Genomic DNA, 20,190 nt, shown 5'->3' with positions numbered 1-20,190 from the left:
CTCTATTGTACATGCAAGCATATGCTGAGGACCACTATTGAATAATTTTGGAGGAAGGCACTACCAAATGTGACTGAGCTATTGTACCACTAAAAAATCTGAGTTTATCTTTCTGATAATCTTTGTGGCCATTTGCCTCTTCCTACAGAGTGGACAGCAACTATCCATGGTGGTTTTTTGCGTTAGGGGTGATGGAGGGATGAGAAAATTGATAAGCTTCAAAGCAAGTTGTGGCAAGCTACAATGAAAAATTCTACCCTCTGAAGACTACTCAGCAGTATACAGAACTCAGGTTTGGTCAGTGCACAGTAGTATCCTCTTGATTCCAGCCTAGTTTCCTAAATCTCAAGTTTAAAGGAAGGAATACCACCAGCTGGCTGCTAGGGAGGACAAGTAAACCTGTCTGCAGTGTGACTGCCACAGGTGCATTCAGTCCTGCACGCCTCAGGGACGATGGTTTAAACATCAGCACCTGCCCCACACTTGTTCCTTCATTGGATCTGCCTGGGGAGAATGGCACAGCTTGGGTCCATCAAGCTTGAGAAGGGCTTTGGAAAGGTCACAGCACCTTGTGGACAGAGATGCCCTGCAACTCTCAAGCTTACCTTTCAAGATACAAAAAGAAATATAACTTTCTTTGCTGCTATAATTAAATTAGCCAGCAGGTCCAGTGCTGCTTCCCAAATTTTAAAAGACCTACTAGCAACACAGCTTGAGGGGACACAACAGCCTGCAAAACCTCTCTGGGTGTGACACTCACCAGCCCTTTGGTCACAGACAGCACCAATTAGCCATCAAGGAATTCTTTGCCAAATTTCACAACTTGAACGAATGGAAAATGGGAGAAATACAAGATGATGAAAGAGGTAGAGGAGCATTGCCCTGAGAGGAGTTCTACAACAGGACTGGGGTTCAGAGAGAGGAAACTCCCTGCCTGGTGGCCCATTCTTTGGACAGCAACTGGCTTAAAATGAGAAACTACCAAATCCAGAAGAACAGTCAACTCTGTTAGTATTTCTAAAAGAAAAAAAATATAATTGAAAAGACATGATTTTAGAACAGTTTTATGAGTAAATCTCTGATTGCTTACACTAGTTCTCCAGAGAGCACACACCTTTTTTTTTTTCTGTATGAAGTGTATAACTTGTATTCTTACTTACGTGAAATATTCTTCTTTCAAAGGGTTTCTCTCTGTATCTTTTGTAGATCATTCTTCAAATGTACTACAACTTGGTGCTTGCAAGAAACAAGGGTGACACAAGGCTGCTCATGCTTTAAATATTCTGTCAATAAGTGGGGTGAGAGACTGAGAAGTCATGCAGCTGTTTTACTTATTTAACCTGCAGAGACATCCCTACACAGGCCTGACCTAATGGTATTTCAAGGAAAAGGTGGCTGAAGTTGCAAGGGATTTACTGGTTTGACATATGCTAAGGAAACCTGATCCTTTTGTGGGGAATTCTGATTTCTTAATACAGGCAAGTGACCAGGTTGCTTGCTCTCTATAGAAGTAAATGAGGTAAATATTATAGAAGCATATAGACACATTCTGAAGCTATGTCATATTTTGAACTTGAGTAAACTGTATCTCTGCTACTGTGCCTCTTTCCTATAATGCAGTTTATGTTTCTCCATCAGCAATACCCCTTTATAGATTTAAAATAAAACCATTCTTTGAAATTGCACTCAGACAATTCCTGAAGAAGTCCCAAAGACACAGCCATTAAAAACAGATCTCCTAGGAAGGCGACCTTCGGGAAGCCCCTTACCTGCTCACAAGTACACCCGGATTATACATCAGCAGCATAATCCTCACTACAATACTAAACAAATTCTTCTGTCCTGCTCGAACGCTCAGTAAACTTAAGACACAGCCAGAACAAAATCAGCCCTTTACAGAGACACATGCAAGTAACCTCTCTAATATCGTTACAACTATAAATTCAGTCATTTTACCGAGGCTGCTTTTAGATAAAGGGCAGGGAACAGAGCTCTACCTTTGCAGCACAGGTGAGAATGCATCAGAAATACCTCCACCAATTGCAAAAACACGTGAATACAGAGCAGCTCATCTGGCAATCTCTGGTATTAAGAGAGTACCCTTAGCTCTTTAGCGTAAATTCTAAACGCTCTTGCGTTTGCTTGTGTGCCGCGTTTTACTAGCCAGGCACCAAAGGGGCGCAGGAGCTGCCAGGTTACTGCGGAACGCTGGGCCCCGGGATCCTCGCTCCCCCTCGGGGATCACCGGCTCTCGGGTCACGCTGTCCCCGCTCCCCGGGGCACCAGAGCCAGGCTGCCCGGTATGGGCTGGGGAAGGACGAGGGTGCCGGACGGGATAGAGCACATCCACAAACGACACCGGGGGTGCGGAGGAGAGGGACAGGGACAGCCAGCGATACGGGCGGTCTCTGTCCGAGCAGCCAGCACCCTGCCGGTCCGTCGGGGACCCCGCGGGGTTAGGGCTGGCGCTCGGAAGGTAGAGCTGGGGACGCTGCCCGCCGGGGTGGTCGTGCCCTGCCCGCGGTGGGAGCCGAGGCGCAGCCCCATCCCCTGCCCGGCCCCGCGGCGGGCTGGCGGTGCGGTGCGCCCCGTCTCGCCGGCTCCCGCTTACGTTTGCGCCGCGGGAGAGATGCGTCCTCGCCTTGTCCTCTCGGCTCTCAAATGCATTTGTATGCATTTGCCCGGGCAGCGGAGATCCGAGGGAAAACCGAGCGCCGCGCCGCCGCAGGGTCAGCTCCTGTCCATGAAAGCCCGCCGGCCCCGAGGTCTCCGCCGAGCTCCGCGCAAGCCCGAGGGCGGCCCGGCCCGCGTACGGCCCGCGGGGGCGGGCGCGGCGGGTGGGGGGGGCGCCGGGGGCCGGGCGGCGGGGGCGCCCCGCGGCTGCCCGCGGAGTCCGGCGGCGGAGCGGCGCTGCACCGCCTGCCCCGGCACCGGCGGAGCTCCCGCCCGCCGCGGTGTTGAATTTCAGCGCTGCTGCCTGGCGATTACATCAGCACACGCGGCCCCCGGGGCGGGCCGGGCCGCGGCCCCGCATGGTGCGCGCTGCCCCGCGCCGCTCCCCGAGAGCCGGCCCGCAGCCGGGGCAGGCAGCCCGAGCCTGGAGCCGCCGGCGCGCAGCGCCGAGCCCGGCCCCGCCCGGCCCAGGTGCGGCCGCAGCGCCGGGACAGGTGATGATGCCCTCAGCGCAGCCGGAGGGCGAGAGGAGCCTTCGGCTGCTGCTGGGCTCCAGCTGGGGAGACTCGGCAGGAAGCTGCAAGTTAAATTAAAATTTGGGACGGGCGGGGAGAGTTGATGAAATGATCTAAACACAAAAAGCTGAGTGCGCCGGACGTTTTCTATCTCCAGGATAATTGGAGTTGGGTCTAGAAATCCTCCCTCTAAAAAATGTTTGAGGAGCAGATGTAATTTAGTAGCATTACAGTGCCAAAGAAATATGACACCCTTCACTGTCTTCCTCGAGAGACAAAGGTCTTTTTAGTTTTAATTTCCAGTTTTCTTACCTTGTCCCCAGAACAAAGCCTATTTGTAACTTTATCCCATAAGACGTCTTTATGCAAACTGTCGCTAAAAACAAACATGGTAGAGTTAAACAATACCAGACGTTGCAGTACACGCTCTACACCGAACACGTGGTCGAGTCCCGCAGCCTTACTTAAGCAAAACTTCCATGGGCTTCAGAAGAAATTTGATGTGAGTTAGGGTTATGGTGCTTATCTCTTTCTGGGTGCTTCAAGAATGAAGTTTTCACATCATGCAAATACCTTCATGACATACAGCAAATACCTTCCAGTTGCAGATAAGTTGAAGAAAGATGTCATGAAATAAAACCAAAGATATTCCCAAACAGCAGAAAATAATGGAAGTGCTAAAACAAAAAGAAAGGCTGTAAAAGATAAAAATTGGATATTGTTGTCACTGAGGGTGCCCCCCTTTGCTGAAAAGGACTTCTCTGGGTGATCCAGGTAGCTGGGAACTGGCAAAAAGATGGGGGGGGGGGGGGGGGGAATTTTGAGGGAACCAACAGCAAACCTAAGGTGCTGAATTTTACTGGGGATAGGAACCCGAAGTTAGAGGGGGGGAAAGTTATTTTCAGGCAATACAGTGGAGTGTTTGATTTCAAATTCAAATTAATTTTCAATATCTTAAATAATTCAAAACTTGTATACTTTTACAGACTACAATGGGATTTCCTGTTTACTTCACTTTTTGAAAGCCAAAGATAGAACTGACAGCATTTTACTTTCTTATCTTTGTACCTTACGTTGGCCATACTGACAGCTAAATATGAAAATGTATATTTCCACTGAAGAGAACATGGTGCCTGCCCAGGCAGATATTGGACACTTCAGTATTTGTCAGCTTTTCTGTTTTAAATCATGCTTTAATGGCTTCCAACAAGAGAAGTATTGTATTTTATTAGGTTTTGTTTATCAGCATTACAATGAACTACCACAGAACGTTACTGATTGGGTTTGGTGCCCTTCCCTGAAATCTATCCATCTCTTACATGACATGGCTTGTATGAAGTAGACAAATAGTTGTTTTCTTAACTTTCTAGCACCAGCATTAGGGATATTATGGAGAGAATGCTTCCCAGAATGACCCTGGATAAATCCTGCCCTTGCAAGGCACATCTACAAGAGCCATCCTGCAAGACGTGGTGAGATGGGCTGGGGATATTTTGTGCAGAGATCTCCCTGTCTAGCAGCACTTGCACTGAAAAAGGCACAATTTGAGATTCTTGCCAGCTGCACACACAGGGTGTAAATGAAGCTTGCTGACCCTGATTATGCTGTTCCATAAGACAGCATAAAGTTTAAAAACTAGCATTGGTTGTTCAGTTTTCTATATTCAAAACTACCCAACTAATTTCACAACGTAGGACTCTTGTTGGCCCTTTGCTCTTCGTGTCCCTGTTACAGCCCCAGCTGGGGTTGAACACAGCCTTTAGGCTGTTTGGACAGGTTCTTTGGCCATGGGGAGGCACAGGCCAGGAGAAGGGCTACCTGTGCCCTACCATTGCCTCACTGCACACAGCTCACACATCTCTGAGTCATGTATCCACAGATGGGTCAGGAATGTGCCAGGCATGTTCCTTCTCCCCTTCCCTGTGTCCTTCTGCCTGGAAGCTCTTGCACTCCTGCTTTTTGAGAAGTGGCTGATGCTGTTCTGCACCTCAGTTGCTTTCCTTCCATAATAGGACCCTGCAGAAATGCTTCTCTTCTAAACTTCATGGCAAAACCCAGTATTAGTTCTATTATTATACTTGCTTCTTCCAAGTGTTCTTAGAGTCTAATAAGAAAACCAACTATGTTTAAAGCTATCAGATTACATGTGTTTATTTCCAGAGCTATATTTAGCAGTCTGTGTACTTACACACACCTAAGACATGCTCAAGCTCCAAACCTATTAGCACTTATTGCAACACAGTGATGCTGGAAGTTTCATTTCCTATGGCAAATGTCCCAAGATCCCATCTTTCCACATCTGCTATCTCCTGCTTGTTCACAGCCTATCCCCAGTTATCATCTTTCCAAGTAAACTCAGGGATTACTGAAATACAAAATTAATTTTTCTGAGATATCACTCCTTGCCTTTCTAATACGATTACAAGATTTCCTTCTGGTTTTTTGCTCCTTTTCCAGCAGCTTTTTCCTCCTTTCATGATCTGACTTGCTCATCTGTCACTCCAGATTACAGCTGCTGAGTTCCAGCCGTGCTTTGGGGCACAAAACAGGAGCTACTCTTAAACAGCGTGAGAGATGAGGGAAAGGGTTTCTATCTGTGATTCGCCTTCCAGAAAATATACCGGAGAGTGCAAGGGTTTTTCCAGAGCCTAAAAATAAAGGAAAAAAAGAATTTGAAGGAAAATGTGTGAAATGGGAATGTGAAGGCTGAGTGCTGGAGCCTGAGCTTTATCCCTCTGCAACTGGGGGGAGCTTTGCCTTTGAATTGAGTAGGAGCAAAATGGGACCCACACAAGTTTCCTGGTACTGTCCCAAAATTAGGAATTTTTGGCAAAAGGTCCATACTGCTATTGAGTTCTTTTTGGAGAACTGTTTTTCTCTGCACACCACAATATATGGTGTTAGGCTACATACCAAAACTGCTGGAACCTAGTTCAGCAAAATTGTTTAGAATACTCTGCAGCAGCCAAAAAAAAGTTTAACACATTGCTCTGGTTAACGAAAGTTACTAAGTTATCAAATGTGATTAAGAAATACAAGAAACGGAAAGGATTACAGCATGTCTTTGACAACAATTGGCTAAAGTTGAAGAAAGGGGGACTCCAGGTCTGAAACCATTAGACTTGCCTATTCTTTGTAGAAAATGAAAGAAATTGTTATGATGAGCATTTGAGAGTTTTGAATATGCCAAAAATCTGGAAATGCCTTTAAAGAGCACAGTTGATTACTATTTGGATTAATCCAATCCCTTCTAATTTCCTACCAAGAAACTAAAGAGAAAATTGCCATCAATTTAATTCTGAAGCATTTGGAGTGGAGAGGATTTTCCTGCCTTACAAGACCAACACACAAAAACCTGTGACACGAAGGAGCTGAGAGAGGAAAGGAGAGATGCTGTGGATACAGGGGACCAGAGGTCCTTGCTCACAGAGCAAGAAAAATGGCATGGTAGGGTCAGGACTGACAGAAGTGCCAAGCCACAAATATCTATATAGACTAGTGAGATTCCTTAAGATACTTAGTTAAAGCAAGTAAGGGAATATATTCAGCCAGGAGCAAGAAACAGAAGAGAGTCTTAGCGAACCACAAGACAGGGTAGAGACTCCAGACCACAAGACTCCAGCAGCTCCAAGTGAAAGGTGTCTCACTGAAGCCAAGATACTTGCAATTGTTTACAAGTCCAGGTATTATCCATTTTGGAAAGTCACTGCTACAGCAGAAACCCACCATGAAGCAGAATAAAAACTCATGCAGAGAGAGCTCAAACGGGGAACTACAGCCAAGTTTGCTAGAGGAATAACCACACACACAGCCCCTGAAAAGCTGTGACGTCTTGCTCCAGTGATGGCACATAGTATGCCATATAAGAATGCAGAGAAGCCTAGCCAAACACACAAGAAACAGTAAAGGAAGAGAGGAGCCTCAGAAGCAGTTATTAGGAAAGTAATAAGGGAACACTTAGTACAAGAGTGAGTGTAACTAGGGGGCCATGGGAACAACTCACCAAATGAGAAGACTCTAATTACCAAATAAGCCAAACTGCCAAGAGAGAAGCAAGGAAATTTCCATGTTAAAGAGGGTCTCTGGAGCCTAAGAACAACCAGTGAGACTAAAACCAGGAGGAGTTAGAGAAAACCCAGTGACTGTCATTTTTGGTTAATCTTTATCCCATTGTCGATGGAGTGTTTTGCCATCCAGGCAGGAAGTGGAGACACCCACTCCTGCAGGCACTAAGATGTATGAGACATGAGGTATTTTCTGGGATACTCATTGAACTGAAAAACTCCTTCTAAGCAAAGTCCATAAACACAACTTAAGAGTCTGATTCCTGCCATCACTGCTGGGTTGTGCTGAGAGACACACAGAGCAAGATGGACTTCAGTGGGTGTGTTAAAGGAGCATTCTCCCACCAGTATGGGGGCTGTAACCTCCTGCCATGGACATTCAGAAACCTTGGTGGGGGCCCCTGCATCAGGGCTTCCTCAGCATGTCTCCCCAAAGCCTCCTATCCGCAGCAGAAGCTTTCCCCAAAGGGTCCTGGTTTTCTTGGTCATGGTATAAATCTTGCTGTATCCATCCCTAAAAGGAAGTAAAAGACTACATCTGCAAAAGAATAAAATCTGTAGTTGGCCAAGGTAAAAAACCCACAAGCTTATAGCACCCAAGGATCTTACTTAAGCTCCTTGGTAGTGCTTTGTAGCATCTTTTCACATTGGAAGGATGGGGTAAAAAACCCTTTGAGACATCATATAGGACATCTTTCTGCATGCTAAGATCTACAGGTATTTCCTGAAAACCATTCTCTGCAATATAAAAGCAGAGCCTATCTGAAGTGAAACCAGCCAGACTCATATGCTCTTAGCTGGCTAGCAAAATCTCATCAGCACTAAAAATTGCTCACACATCTGGAAGAAGCAGCACAGTCATCTGAGAATTATTTCATTCCCAAGTCACAGAGAGCCCTGCATTTGGCCAGTGCTTTTTGAAGACATTCCCTTCCTTCTGTCAGCAACTGTGAGAAATGCCTCATTCTGCAGTTCATCAGTCCTAGAAAAGTCTTTCCTGATCATCTCTGCTTCCAGACCTCTGGCTGCATGGGTTCTCACACTGCTGCCCTGCAGCCAACAGTATGTGTTCCTTCTGCAATAATTGAAAATATAATGTTAGCTTGCTTCTGCAAAATTACCTTCTGGCAACTGCAAGGGGTCTTTGCAGAAGCCTTCTCACCTGATTAGAGATGAGATACTGATGCTTGGTGGCCAACACCATGTTAAATCTCTGCCTTGGAATAGGAAGGCTTGTTCCCACATTAGAAATCTTATCAGAATTTTCTCACCATTTATAAAAGCAGAAAATTCCATGAGATTTGTGTTTGTGACATTCAAAATGATACAAAATATAATTGTTCGAGACAGCTACAAGTCCATTTCCTGTACTCAAACTTCGAAACTGAGGAATATCATCATACCATGAACAGTTTGAACTCCATCTTCTAGAAGTAAGAAATTTAATTGCAAGACATAAATAATTTGACCAATTTTCCCTACGTGGCTCAACCATTAACAATAAATGATTGCACTGATGTGTCAGAAAGCTTCCTCCAGCTTCCCACCAATTCTCTCTAGTGGTTTTTAAATATCCTGAGTCTTTTAACACACAGCCTACATAAATCATGTGGAACAATGGAGTAAGTTAAGGCTGACAACATTTGTTGATTACATTCAACAAAACAGGAGTTCCCAGGCTATTTCCAGGCAGGTATTAACATTATCAATGAAAACAGAAACTGTAGTACTTCCCACTTCTATTGTCTCTCACATAAGTAAGTCATCATTGGACATCTTCAGTACTCTTAACTCCCAATAAAGGAAACAAATGTGACTTATTGTTGTCTGATTTCTTGGAATCTCTGGATTTAAGAAAGCCAAAAATACAAAATGTCAATAACAACATGGTATTTTTGTATGAGGAATATTTAACTTTCAAATCAAGAATTTTAGATCAGGCATGTATCTAAAATTCATGCCTGAATGAATTTTAGAATTTTTTTTCCTGCATGTATAATGGCAGGAAAAAAAATTCTATAGAGAAATATTTTAGATTGATTGCTTTTTTTGAAAATACCAGACAGATAAAAATGGAGTCCAAGACCAAAATACATTGGCACTAACTTCAATGCTGATATTTTTACAATAGTTATATAATTAATTTTCATAAATCCCTTACAGCTGTACCACCAATATAGCATAGTATTTTTAATAGGCTGTTTCATCCCTTTATTTTTAGAGATGAAGTTTTGATTGTGTTCCTCAGTCTTTTAAAATTGATATGTGAGGAAGAACTACTGTTGCAGGAAAGCAAAGGATTAAGTCTTTCACCAAGCCCAGAATTATTTCAGATAAATCTTCCCCCTGCTCCTCCCCACTCATGTCATGTAAGAAACTGAATAAAATATAAACACTCATTTTAAAATGAAAAATTAGAAAAAATATTAATACATCTGAGAGATGAGACTTATTTTTTTTTTCTGGGATCAAAGAAGTTCATTAAGCCAGATGTGCCTGGATTATTCTTATTACAGAGAGCCATAAAAACCTCATGGTTGCTTAGTTATCCAGTGTTGGCTTAGATATAGTCAAAAGTTGAACAACAGATGAGTAACTGCACCATGTTGACCCAAACACACATGCAACAGTTTAATGAATTAACTTCTTCAAAGCTGAGAAGTTCAGAGCCTGTCAAAGAACCGGCATTAATTTTTGTTTGCTACTTCACCTTGCACACTGGAGTCCTTACAGGGTCCTGGATTACTTTTCACTGGCCACCAACCTGCTTCTGGCACTCCAGGTCCTCCAGATGGGTGTTGCACCTTTGGACCTCCAGGAAGTGTAGGGGGGACACCTGCAGCATCTCTCCTGGATGCAGCTGAGCTGCTGCTCTTTGAACGGCTCCCAGCCTGTGTGGGTTGTAATGGCAAGGCAAGAGACGTGGGGCTGGCACAACCATCTGCTGCACCACCAGGCTTCAGCTGTTTTCAGCAAAGCAGGAGATGCCAAAGCTTACCTCAGCCTCCATTTTCAACCACAGGCACAGTATAGTCTTTACATCTCCTCAGAAACTACTGAGGCTGCTTGAAGTTTTCTGAACTATCCAGCCTAGACAGCCATTCACGCATGTCAAAATGTAGACATATCTAAAACCAAAAAGAGGGAAAAAATCATAAAAATTCTACAGTTTATTATTTTTCTATTTATTGTTTGAGGATTGTCTTTTTATCTTGAGTACTTATGGCGATAGAATGTGCCTATGAAAAATAGCATTTATGGTTATCAGATGTTCAGCTTTAAAGTGGTCAGCCAACACATGGAAGCTGACTGCACTTTTCCAAAGATAAATATTCTCTATAATAGCAAACTTGCAGCGATTGAATTGTATGTATGCAAATGTTACAGCATTCTTATTTACCTGTTGGAAAAAAAGGATTTAATAAAAATTCTCAACAAAATTAGTATTTTTGCATCTCAGAAATTATTAATATAGTTTAAAGACACATTAGGTTGGGCAAATATCACTAAATGTTTTTACAATATTTACACCTTTCTTGTAGTGACCCTAGGCTTAAGAAAATAATTTTCTAATCAATAATATTTTTACAAGTGTTTTTACTTTTTTGTTTTTATTTGGGGTTTTGGGGTTTTTGTAATTTACTGTTAAATTTGGGTCATTTCATTTGGATATTCATAGAGCCTAAACAACCATGTTAGTTAAAGCAGACTCCTGAACAAAGAATGACAATCAAAAGGTGTTAAATTTTTTAACAAAAATAGCAATAAATAAATAAAAGCCTCTCTTAAATCCATCTGGATATTTCAGCGAGACTTCTTCATATGAACATAACTTTAATTTTCAGAAATATCATCTATACCAAGTCCAGTTTACTTTAGCAAAATGCCAGTAACTGTCAAATGCACCCAGGGGTTTTAGGTTGTGACATGGAAGGAGGGCATTTCACAAGTGCCTCTGACAGCCAGCACCAGCTCTTTGTCTCATCTCAAAGACATCTTCTCTTTGGAGGATGGAAAAGATTTTGAATACCTTTGGTTTAACAAGTTCGGGAGTAGGACTTACTTTTGGGCTTCATGTGGATTGCTGGAAGAAATGACATGTACTAGTTACAGCCAGGCAAACACGCTCTTGTCCTGCACATGGAACCAGAGATGATGTGTTAATCCAAAGAAATGAAAACATGCATTAAGAAGAACATTTTATAATCCTTATAATATTTTTGAGGAAATGCTGGTGCCAGCAGGAGCACTGGAAGTCTGATCCCTGCTGTCAGACCATCATCAAGAGGAATCCAAGTGGCACCAGTGTCTAATTTTGGGCCCCTCACTTCAAGACAGACATTGAGGGGCTGGAGTCTTTCAGAGAAGAGCAGTGGAGCTGGGGAAGGGCCTGAAGCACAGGTATCATGAGAGGCAGCTGAGGAAGCTGGGGGTGTTTAAGCTGGAGAAAAGGAGGCTCAGGGGGAACCTCATTGCTCTCTACAACTGCCTGGAAGGAAAATGTCATTAGGTGGTCATGGTCTTCTACCATGTCCCAAGTGAAAGGATAAGGGGAAATGGCCTTAAGTTGCACTGGGAGAAGTTCAAATTGGATATTAGAATGAAGTTTTTCACTGAGAGTTGTTAGGCACTGGAATAAATTGCCCATGGAGGTGGTGGGGGTCACCATCTCTAGAAGCTTTATTTCACTTAGAAGTCTGATAGGAAAAAAACCCCTAGTCATCAATTTGCATAGCAGCAGGTAACATATTACTCCAAGTCTGTAAATAAATTTAACGGAATAGTTATCAGGGAAATAATTGCTAGGACTGACTTCCTTGTCGCTTCCTTGTTGACGTTAGGGGATTTATTTTCCATTCTTTTCCTATGCCTCTCCAGTTCAACTGCTTCCCTCATTTGACAGTCTTCCATAAAGACAGTGAAGAAAAAGATACCACAAGGCATTTGGAAGAGAGAGTGTTTACAAAGCATATAAATAGACTGTGCTGTATCCAGAATAATTAGCTGTAAGCTTAGTAATAAAAAATGTGGAGAATTGACAAGTATGCCAGATAATTGAAAACCCAACATTTACTCAGATGTTAAGGATAGGTTGCATGCTATAAGCACATAGGATAAGTGTCACTGCATAATCTGAGGGGAAAAAATAAGCAATGAGCTACATTCAGACCAAATGCATGTAATACATCTGAAATATCCATCGAGCCAGATGTTAATTTAGCTCATGACCCTAAAAATACATTTCTGCAATCTTATGCACAATGTGCAATGCAGGATGCATTTTCCAGACTATCTACTGAAAACTGAATTATTCTGAAATAAGAGCTTTAAAAGCCTTAGAATTCTTCAGAACTTTGCCATTGCAAACACAGCTTCTGGGGAGAATTATTTAGAAAAAAAGAACAGTAAGCACTGAAAGTATACCTCACTTCAATTGTGTAAGCAGCTAGGTCTCAGTGAAAAACCCTGTCCCTCCTTGCCCCCTGCTGTTATGTTTTAAAAATTAATGCAGGACTCCATCAGATCAATGTTTATTTCAGACAGGGAGCTTTTGGCTGAGCTGTAGCTGATGTCCTTGGCACGTTTTTAGCAGCTATCAGAATGAATCATCTGCTTTGGTAATACCACATTACATTTCTGTAGCTTGTTTGAAGAAGTAATGTGTAACAAGGGAACCTTTAAGGATTCAGTCTCCAGTTTGGGAGACAATTACATGTACTCATGGTGTGATATGTGACTGCAGTCCATTAAACAGCAGCAACCCTGGACTTACACACTCCATACACACATATCTCCTTGATTTACCTTCTATAGCCTAAAATAGTAACTAATCCTCTCACCTCACATCTCCCAGAATAACATAATAAACAAACCCTCCATGCAATAATTTAAATAATTTTGTTTTACTAAGGTCTCAATGTATGATACTAGGAGGAGCCTGCAGCATTTTCTAACCACAGCCTGAGGAGCTGGATGAAGAAGGAAGCAAACCCCGGTTAGGGGAGTACATCATCCTGTTATCCTCTAGCACCACTTGGTAATTCCTAAACAGAGTATTAAATGCATGCAAAATATAACAGGTGCTGTTGATTGCGATAATGCATGGTGATCACCTCAAACTGAATGGCTTCTTGGGCCGTTGAGATCCCTTATTACTCTCAGAAATGCCCCTTTTGCAGAGGCACACTCAGCACTTGAAGCAGCTCTGGCAGCTGGAGGTAGCTGCTAGCTGTGCTGCCAGTCTCTGCCCTGAACTGCTCACTTCAGCCAGGCACTGTCAGTAACAGCGTTTCTCAATGGGATGCAAGATTGGTTCCTGCAGGAGAGGAAGCCACTGAATGAGATAAAACCATTCTCCCTAGAAAAAATATCAGATAAATGTATCATAGCAGCCTGGCCCTTGGCAGCCTTTACAATCTCTAGTGTGGTAGCATGAAGTTTCTTAACACGAGACTGCTTCCTTTCCAGTCTGTTGTATAATTCCAAGTACTGTAAATTCAAGAAGCTCAAATAGCATTGGACAATTTTTTTGTCCTGTAACTATGTAAAATCTGAAGATATTATCCTCCCAAACAATACCAGCCATGTTAGTGACTTTTTTTAGTTGTCATTTATTTGGATTGACATTTCTAACACCACACTAGAGTCCACAGCACAGGCTTGCTATCGTCCGTCTGAGCTCACACACCCAAAAGTGTAGCAAACAGGAGCTTACTATGCTCTGTTGATATTCCTGCCCAACTTCAAAACAAAACCAGGAACAGTCCACTAATGGAAGGTATTTAGTTTTCCCATTTAACCTGCTTTCCCAGCAGCAGGTAATGACATCTCACACCAGGGCTTTGTTTTGGTCTGCTACCCTTTGTCAAATTTTCAGTCTTAATTTACCTTGCAATTGTGGATTCCTAAATGTACTACAGTAGAAATTCACAGTGAGAGGAATACCAAATAATTCAGAAATTTTCCACCAGACAGGTTGGGTACTGGTTCATATGTAAAGGAATAAAAGAAGTACTTAAAATAAGTACATTGCAGGGGATTAGTTTTAGTGTCTCAGTAGAGCACTCAGAAGTATAGCTCATACTTTGCATGTCTTATTTTCAAGAAGATTGGTTAAGAAACTTTCATTTTTGCCTAAAAATTATATATTCGTGAGTCCTTGTTTCATACTGCATACAGTATTTCAGCATCCTTAACTGACAGTAAAATGCTGCAAGCTGTTGCTCCAGTTCCTTGTAAACACCAAGCCTGAAATTCTTTATTCTGCTTTACTTGAAGTTTAACCAAGCTGAGCAAGTACATCCTCTTTTCTATAGAATTGCTACTTGCAAAAAGCAGCATTTTTTTAAATATACAAATATATAAGGAAGATGTTGCAGTCTATCATATTCTTCTCAAAGAGACATATTTTAACTTGTTTTCCACAGATGCATCTCACAGGGACACATCTCAACCCTACCAGTTTCAAGTAAAATATTTACAATAAGTAACAAAGGCCCATGAGGAGAGTGGGTTCCATGTTTTCCACTTGTGTTTTGGATTCAGCCTCAATAAAACCAAGTAGGCAACTGCTTTCCTTTGAGCCATCATGACTGAAGCCATAGATGCCGATATGTTATCGACATCTACACCCACCACACAACACCATCTAAAGTAGAACACATTTCAGGGCAAGAAGAGTCACAGATTATTTTAGTGAGATATTTGTGTGCCTGTGACAGGAATAGGAAAAAAACCAACTAAGAAACCATTGGGGGAAAATAGCAAGAAGATGCTGCTTAAAAAGCTTATTTGGGAACATCTCACAGAACCAGGACCTACCCTTCACTGAACATTAAAGTTGCTAATGGAAAAAAGCATAAAGAAAACTCCACTAAACCCAAAATAACTGAGTCTTTAAGGATCTAGAGGTGTTTCAGGCTAAAATAATAGTGGGAATGAGAAAAACTTGAGGTGTCAAGATGGCATACCTTGCTGTGTCATGGGCTAATGGGCGTGAGAAAGATTTGATGGAGCATTTCCAATGCCAGTCTCATTTGAATCCTGTTGTGCCATCCTCAGGGTAACAGGTCAGCACTGTCAGGGTGTCTAACACCACCACCAGGACTGCAGTTCTTTAAATTCAGCAGCACAAGTCCCACCTGAAGGGTCACTTTATCTTCCCCAACACAATCACCAAGAAACTGTGCTGAAGCCTATTTTTACTGCTGGTTTCAAACCTCACTGCAATGGAGTTGGCACACAGGCTCTACAACAGCATCAGTCCTGGTGGCAGAGGCACTTCAGACACTGCAGACAGGTGTGCAGGGCTGGTTCAGTGGACAATGTTCCCTTTGGACAGCAGAGTCCAAGGCAAATGTAATTAAAAATGCAGTCATTGCTCAGGTCGGCTGCTTGTATTTCTCATGTACAATCAATCAATTCTGTCCTCACTTAAATTTGTTTTCCACTAACTGTGCCAATTTTCATGATGTTATCCTAGACTTACACTAATGAAAAGAATAGAACCAGACCTGCTAAATTCCCTGAAAATTGTCTTCATTTTGGTTTTGGCTTTTCTTAGCTCATCTAATAAGAAGACATGTGACAGACTTACTCAGTAACACTTCTTCAGCCAACAACTGATGGTAACAAGAATAATTGAAGGAAACATTGCTGCTCTTCACAAAACATTTGTAAAGGAAGAAAAATTCTTTACATCTGGCATTTTCATTTAACAGCAGGTACTTTTCATAATTTTCTAGGATATTATGTCCATAAGAGAAGGGTATTAAATGATCCAACAAAAATAGTTGATAACTACAAAGCATATTAAATACTGATGTCTGGTTTGGGATTGGGACAGAACTGAACTGGTGACAAAGCAAAGGAGCCATCTCCCAAGATGCTGCAAAGTAAAAACCAGCATTAATTCATTTTTCATCTCATTTTCCATCCTGATTCAACAACCTTTTTGAAATGAATGAATGCATCTCCTTGATGACTTTCCCAGCCTTGTTTTACAAGAGGAAATGGAAGAGACTGTGGTTGATGCATTAAAAACAAGGGGAAAGTGGTGTAAGCTTTGTCATGTTTCCTCTTAACTCTGGACAGGGTTGAATTCATTTTGGTAGGAAGCCTATCAAAATGAGCAAGTATTACAAATATTCTGGAAATTAGCAGGTTTTGGCTGGTGACCTTTGATGGTGAAAGACTGCTCAAAGGGCCAGATACAATAGGAAGTTTGTAATAGCAAACGTAATTGAAAATGGATAAACCCTTTAAAGTAATTCATTTCTGCTGGTTTGTGCTTTTGAGGAGGCTCTCCCTTTTTATCCCTCTCAAAACGAAGATAATCTATATGTGTCCTTCACTGTTATAAACATGACTTCCATGAGAAGCATCCCAGATGGGGAGGATGGAGATGGCTCCAGTGACCATACCTCAGAACAGAGCCATTGCACTCAGACGCTGGCACTCTGAAGGGTTTCCATTTCTGCCAGTGCCCCAGCATTGCTTTAGTAGAAAGCACCATCACTCAGGCTTCAATTCCCTTTTGCATTCATGTACAGCAGCTTTACCATAAACAAAAATCAGTCCCAGATGTCTTTACAGGAAATAGTACATGGGAAAGAATGCATAGTGTTACAAAGATAGAAACCTTTTCTCTCTCCATCCATTTCCAAACCTGAAATTTTCCTTAGACATAAAAAGACACATATAATTAAGGACATTGAGCTGGCTGTAGGGATGCAAATTTGTAGCCCTGCTCTAAATTAGTCCATCGAAGCAGAAGCAGTAAGACAGACCACTAATCAAGGAGGAAACCATTTATAGAAGGAAGGAGGGAACATGTGTGCCCATAGACCATGAAGCAGCCTTGCACCTGCAATGTCCCCATTACACAAGTGACACATTCTCTCCCTCCAAGCATCACCATATTTTTTGCCTGGAGCATGTCTTCACCCAAATGCCCTTGGCAAGGGTTGAGGGACAGGAAGAAACACCTTCTGAATTTAGATAGTGTGATCAGGGGCTTCTGAATGGCTGAAATATCATACTCACAGCTCCCCAGCAGCTTACAGTGAGAACATCCCAAATGGCTTCTAGGTTTAAGTGTACAAGGCTTCCCTGAGTTCATTCCAGAGTTTGAGTGGGAAAAGAGGGATCATTGGCCTAAAAACTTTCACTGCAATAAAAATTATTATCAAATTACCTGGTGTTTCATGGCAGAACAGGAATTTCTGTGAAGTAGCAGTTCCCCCAGGGTTGCTACTGAGCAGTGTCGAGCCCCTCAGTGTGCAGTTGTGGGGGCAGCAGTGGGGCAGTGACCCACAGCATAGTCCTGTCAGCACCCACACATCTGTCAGACTCCAGACACCCTCCCTACATCACCACTCTTGAGTGAAACTCCATTGCAGAGCAGGCGCTATATGAAGCTACAAAGAAACCATGTGTGCAGCCCTTCTGATACTGACAGACCAGGCAAGGCTGTCTCAGTGAGAGAGTAGATACTTAAATATTTAAAATTAAAGGATATTTAAAATTTTCCTCCTTTATCAGGTGTAGGCTGACAAGGCCAGTGAGAGCATCAGAGTTGAGAAAGCTTTCTTCTTTTACATGAAAGCCTGTACTATGCAGCTCTCAAACATGTAGTTTGCCATGTTTGACAGAAATAGTGTGGATGAAAGAGGAACTCTGTGCAGTTTACCCATTTGTTGCAAAACCTGTGTTTGCCCCTGTTCCAGGAGTGAATCTAAAACCAGCAGTGACCAATAAGTGACACACCAGGCAGCTCCAGATAACCACCGTTTCAGTATTACCAAAACTTTTGGAAGAGCCCACCCACAGCCACCAACAGCACCAGGAACATGGGGATATTTGTTTTCCAAAGCATTTCTAAACTGGTTAGATGTGAAAAAGCAGGCTAGAGAAACAGATGGAAGCACACAGCTGAATTGCACTTCAGAGCTTCTGTATTCCTCTATGGTGCTTCACCTCTTCGTGAAAGATTCACTCTCCTTCCCTCAGAGTTCTTTTTCCTCCAAAGACCACAGTCCTCCTTTCTTATGTCCCCAAAATTATATTCAAACAAGTAATAAATAAACAAGTAATTGTATAAACAAGTAATCTAGCAGCCATGCCAAAACAGTGGAAATACGTTCCTAGAAAGGGTTGCTTGCTGAGCAATGAATTTAAAGGTGAGTGAGCCCTGTTTTGCTCCCCGCAGCAGCAAGCGGTGGAAATAACAATGGTGCCACTGCAGTTAGTAGATTGCCATTTGGCAGTTCTTAATTGACTGTTTCCCCTGCCCTTTCAAGACCACAGATGCATTTTTATTACCAGCTCAGTGAATGCAAATACTGCCAGAGGTGAGCATAATTACCTAAAATGCACCTCCATCCCAGTGTTTCCTCTCATCTGCTGCAGATTTTGTAGGGCAAGTCTCATGACCCACCACTGAAGGCTTCCTATTCTTCCTGCACTTCTTGCTTCCTGCAAGAGCATGAAAGAAAGTAAAGATGCGCCTCAGGAGGCCATGGTGAGACTGTTCTGTCTGTCTCATGCAGTGGGCATGGCATGAGACAAGGTGAGAATATTGTGCAACATACCTTACCCTCACCAGCTGTTCTTGGAAAAGTTTCTGCCCTAAAACTAGACGTGACCCTTACTTTTCTGTCAAAAGCTGTAAAAGAACATTAATAGGTTTTATCAATTTGTAATATAGAGTTTGTGATTTTAATAGTGAATAAAATTTCATTAATAAAATAAAATTATTATAAAATTAAAATATAATTATTATAACACTTCACCAGACATGTTGTGAAACATAACTGTGCAAACCCTCCTGCCTGTGCCGCCCACCCTCGGGGTCTGGCACCTGCAGTGTCTGCTGGCTGCCCTCGGGGGATGCCTTTCCAGCCAGATGCCTCTGAGCTTTACACAGCGTGTGTGTGGCTTCCAGCTACAGACTTGATAATATCTAAACACCCACTTTTCACCTCTTTAGGTGAAATGGGTTGAGTCCTGTATGTTCAGCTTTTATTTCTCCACATCCTAGAGCACATAAATCCACACCAGATGTGCGTGAGAAGGGATGAACTCCTGTCAGACAGCAAAAAGCTGCATCAGAGCTTGTCTTTAAATCTGCACCTGCTTCTGAGGATGCTTTTGCACGGGCTGGTACCAGCTGGTGGTTCCACTCACAGGGCCCTGGGGAAACAGCTCGATGTCGTGACGTGGTCAAGGGCTGACCACCATTTTCACATTTCATCACTGAGGACTAGAGAGCATCCTTCCTAAATATGATACCCCAAAGGTGTATTTCACTGCAGACTGTGCCCTTTGGGATTCAGCCTACTAGAATTAACGTTCCAGTAAATTTAAAAAGTCAGATACAGAAGATGGAAGTCATATGAATCTTTTAACCTAAGTGAAGAAGACATCACAGTCTTGCCTTGACAAAACTCACATGGCAATTTCATACATCATTCTGCCCCCAGTAACTACCAATGAATGGTATGATTAGATTTTGATCATGTTTAAAAAACTCCTCTTTTTCTCTACTTCATAGATTTTTCTCTCTCTTTACAGGGTACAAAATTCTTAAGGAATTCTTTCTGCTGTAAAGATTTTTTTTGTTAAGGGAACATGTGTCTTTTATTTCCAGAACATTATATACAGATATATTGCCAAGCACTAGATTTTTTTCACAATAGATAATAGCTAAAAAAAGAAAAAAGTGCTACAGACCTAAAATTAAATCTTTCAAACCAGTAAAAGCATCAACAGGAGCTCAATTATGCTGTTTATTAGAGAGATGTTACTAATACCAAATGGTCAGGATAGATTCCACAGAAAAATGTTCCCTAAACGTAGTAAATTTTAATGATAATTTTGCTGAAAATTGAATATATTTATATATAATGCCCAGTAATATATAAACCAGATAATGGTTC

The 20,190-nt window shown here is 42.4% G+C and overlaps 1 protein-coding gene across 4 annotated transcripts in view; it reads right to left on the bottom strand.

Moving 5' to 3' along the window:
- Positions 1-2,933, bottom strand: part of COL24A1 (collagen type XXIV alpha 1 chain) — a 120,044-nt gene extending 117,111 nt beyond the window's left edge. For all 4 annotated transcript variants that reach the window (XR_013183292.1, XM_077182279.1, XM_077182281.1 and 1 more), the window contains exon 1: positions 2,612-2,933. Coding sequence is in view for 3 of the 4 variants with exons in the window: in XM_077182279.1 (XP_077038394.1) it covers positions 2,612-2,667 (56 nt within the window). In the remaining variant the exon portion in view is untranslated. The remainder of the gene's footprint in view (positions 1-2,611) is intronic.
- Between the last annotated feature and the right edge of the window lie 17,257 nt (positions 2,934-20,190).

The sequence above is a fragment of the Agelaius phoeniceus genome, chromosome 8, assembly GCF_051311805.1.
Source record: "Agelaius phoeniceus isolate bAgePho1 chromosome 8, bAgePho1.hap1, whole genome shotgun sequence".
NCBI classification, from domain to species: domain Eukaryota; kingdom Metazoa; phylum Chordata; class Aves; order Passeriformes; family Icteridae; genus Agelaius; species Agelaius phoeniceus.
The sequence above is the reverse complement of the archived record's forward strand: the minus strand, read 5'-3'. Positions and strand labels throughout refer to the sequence as shown.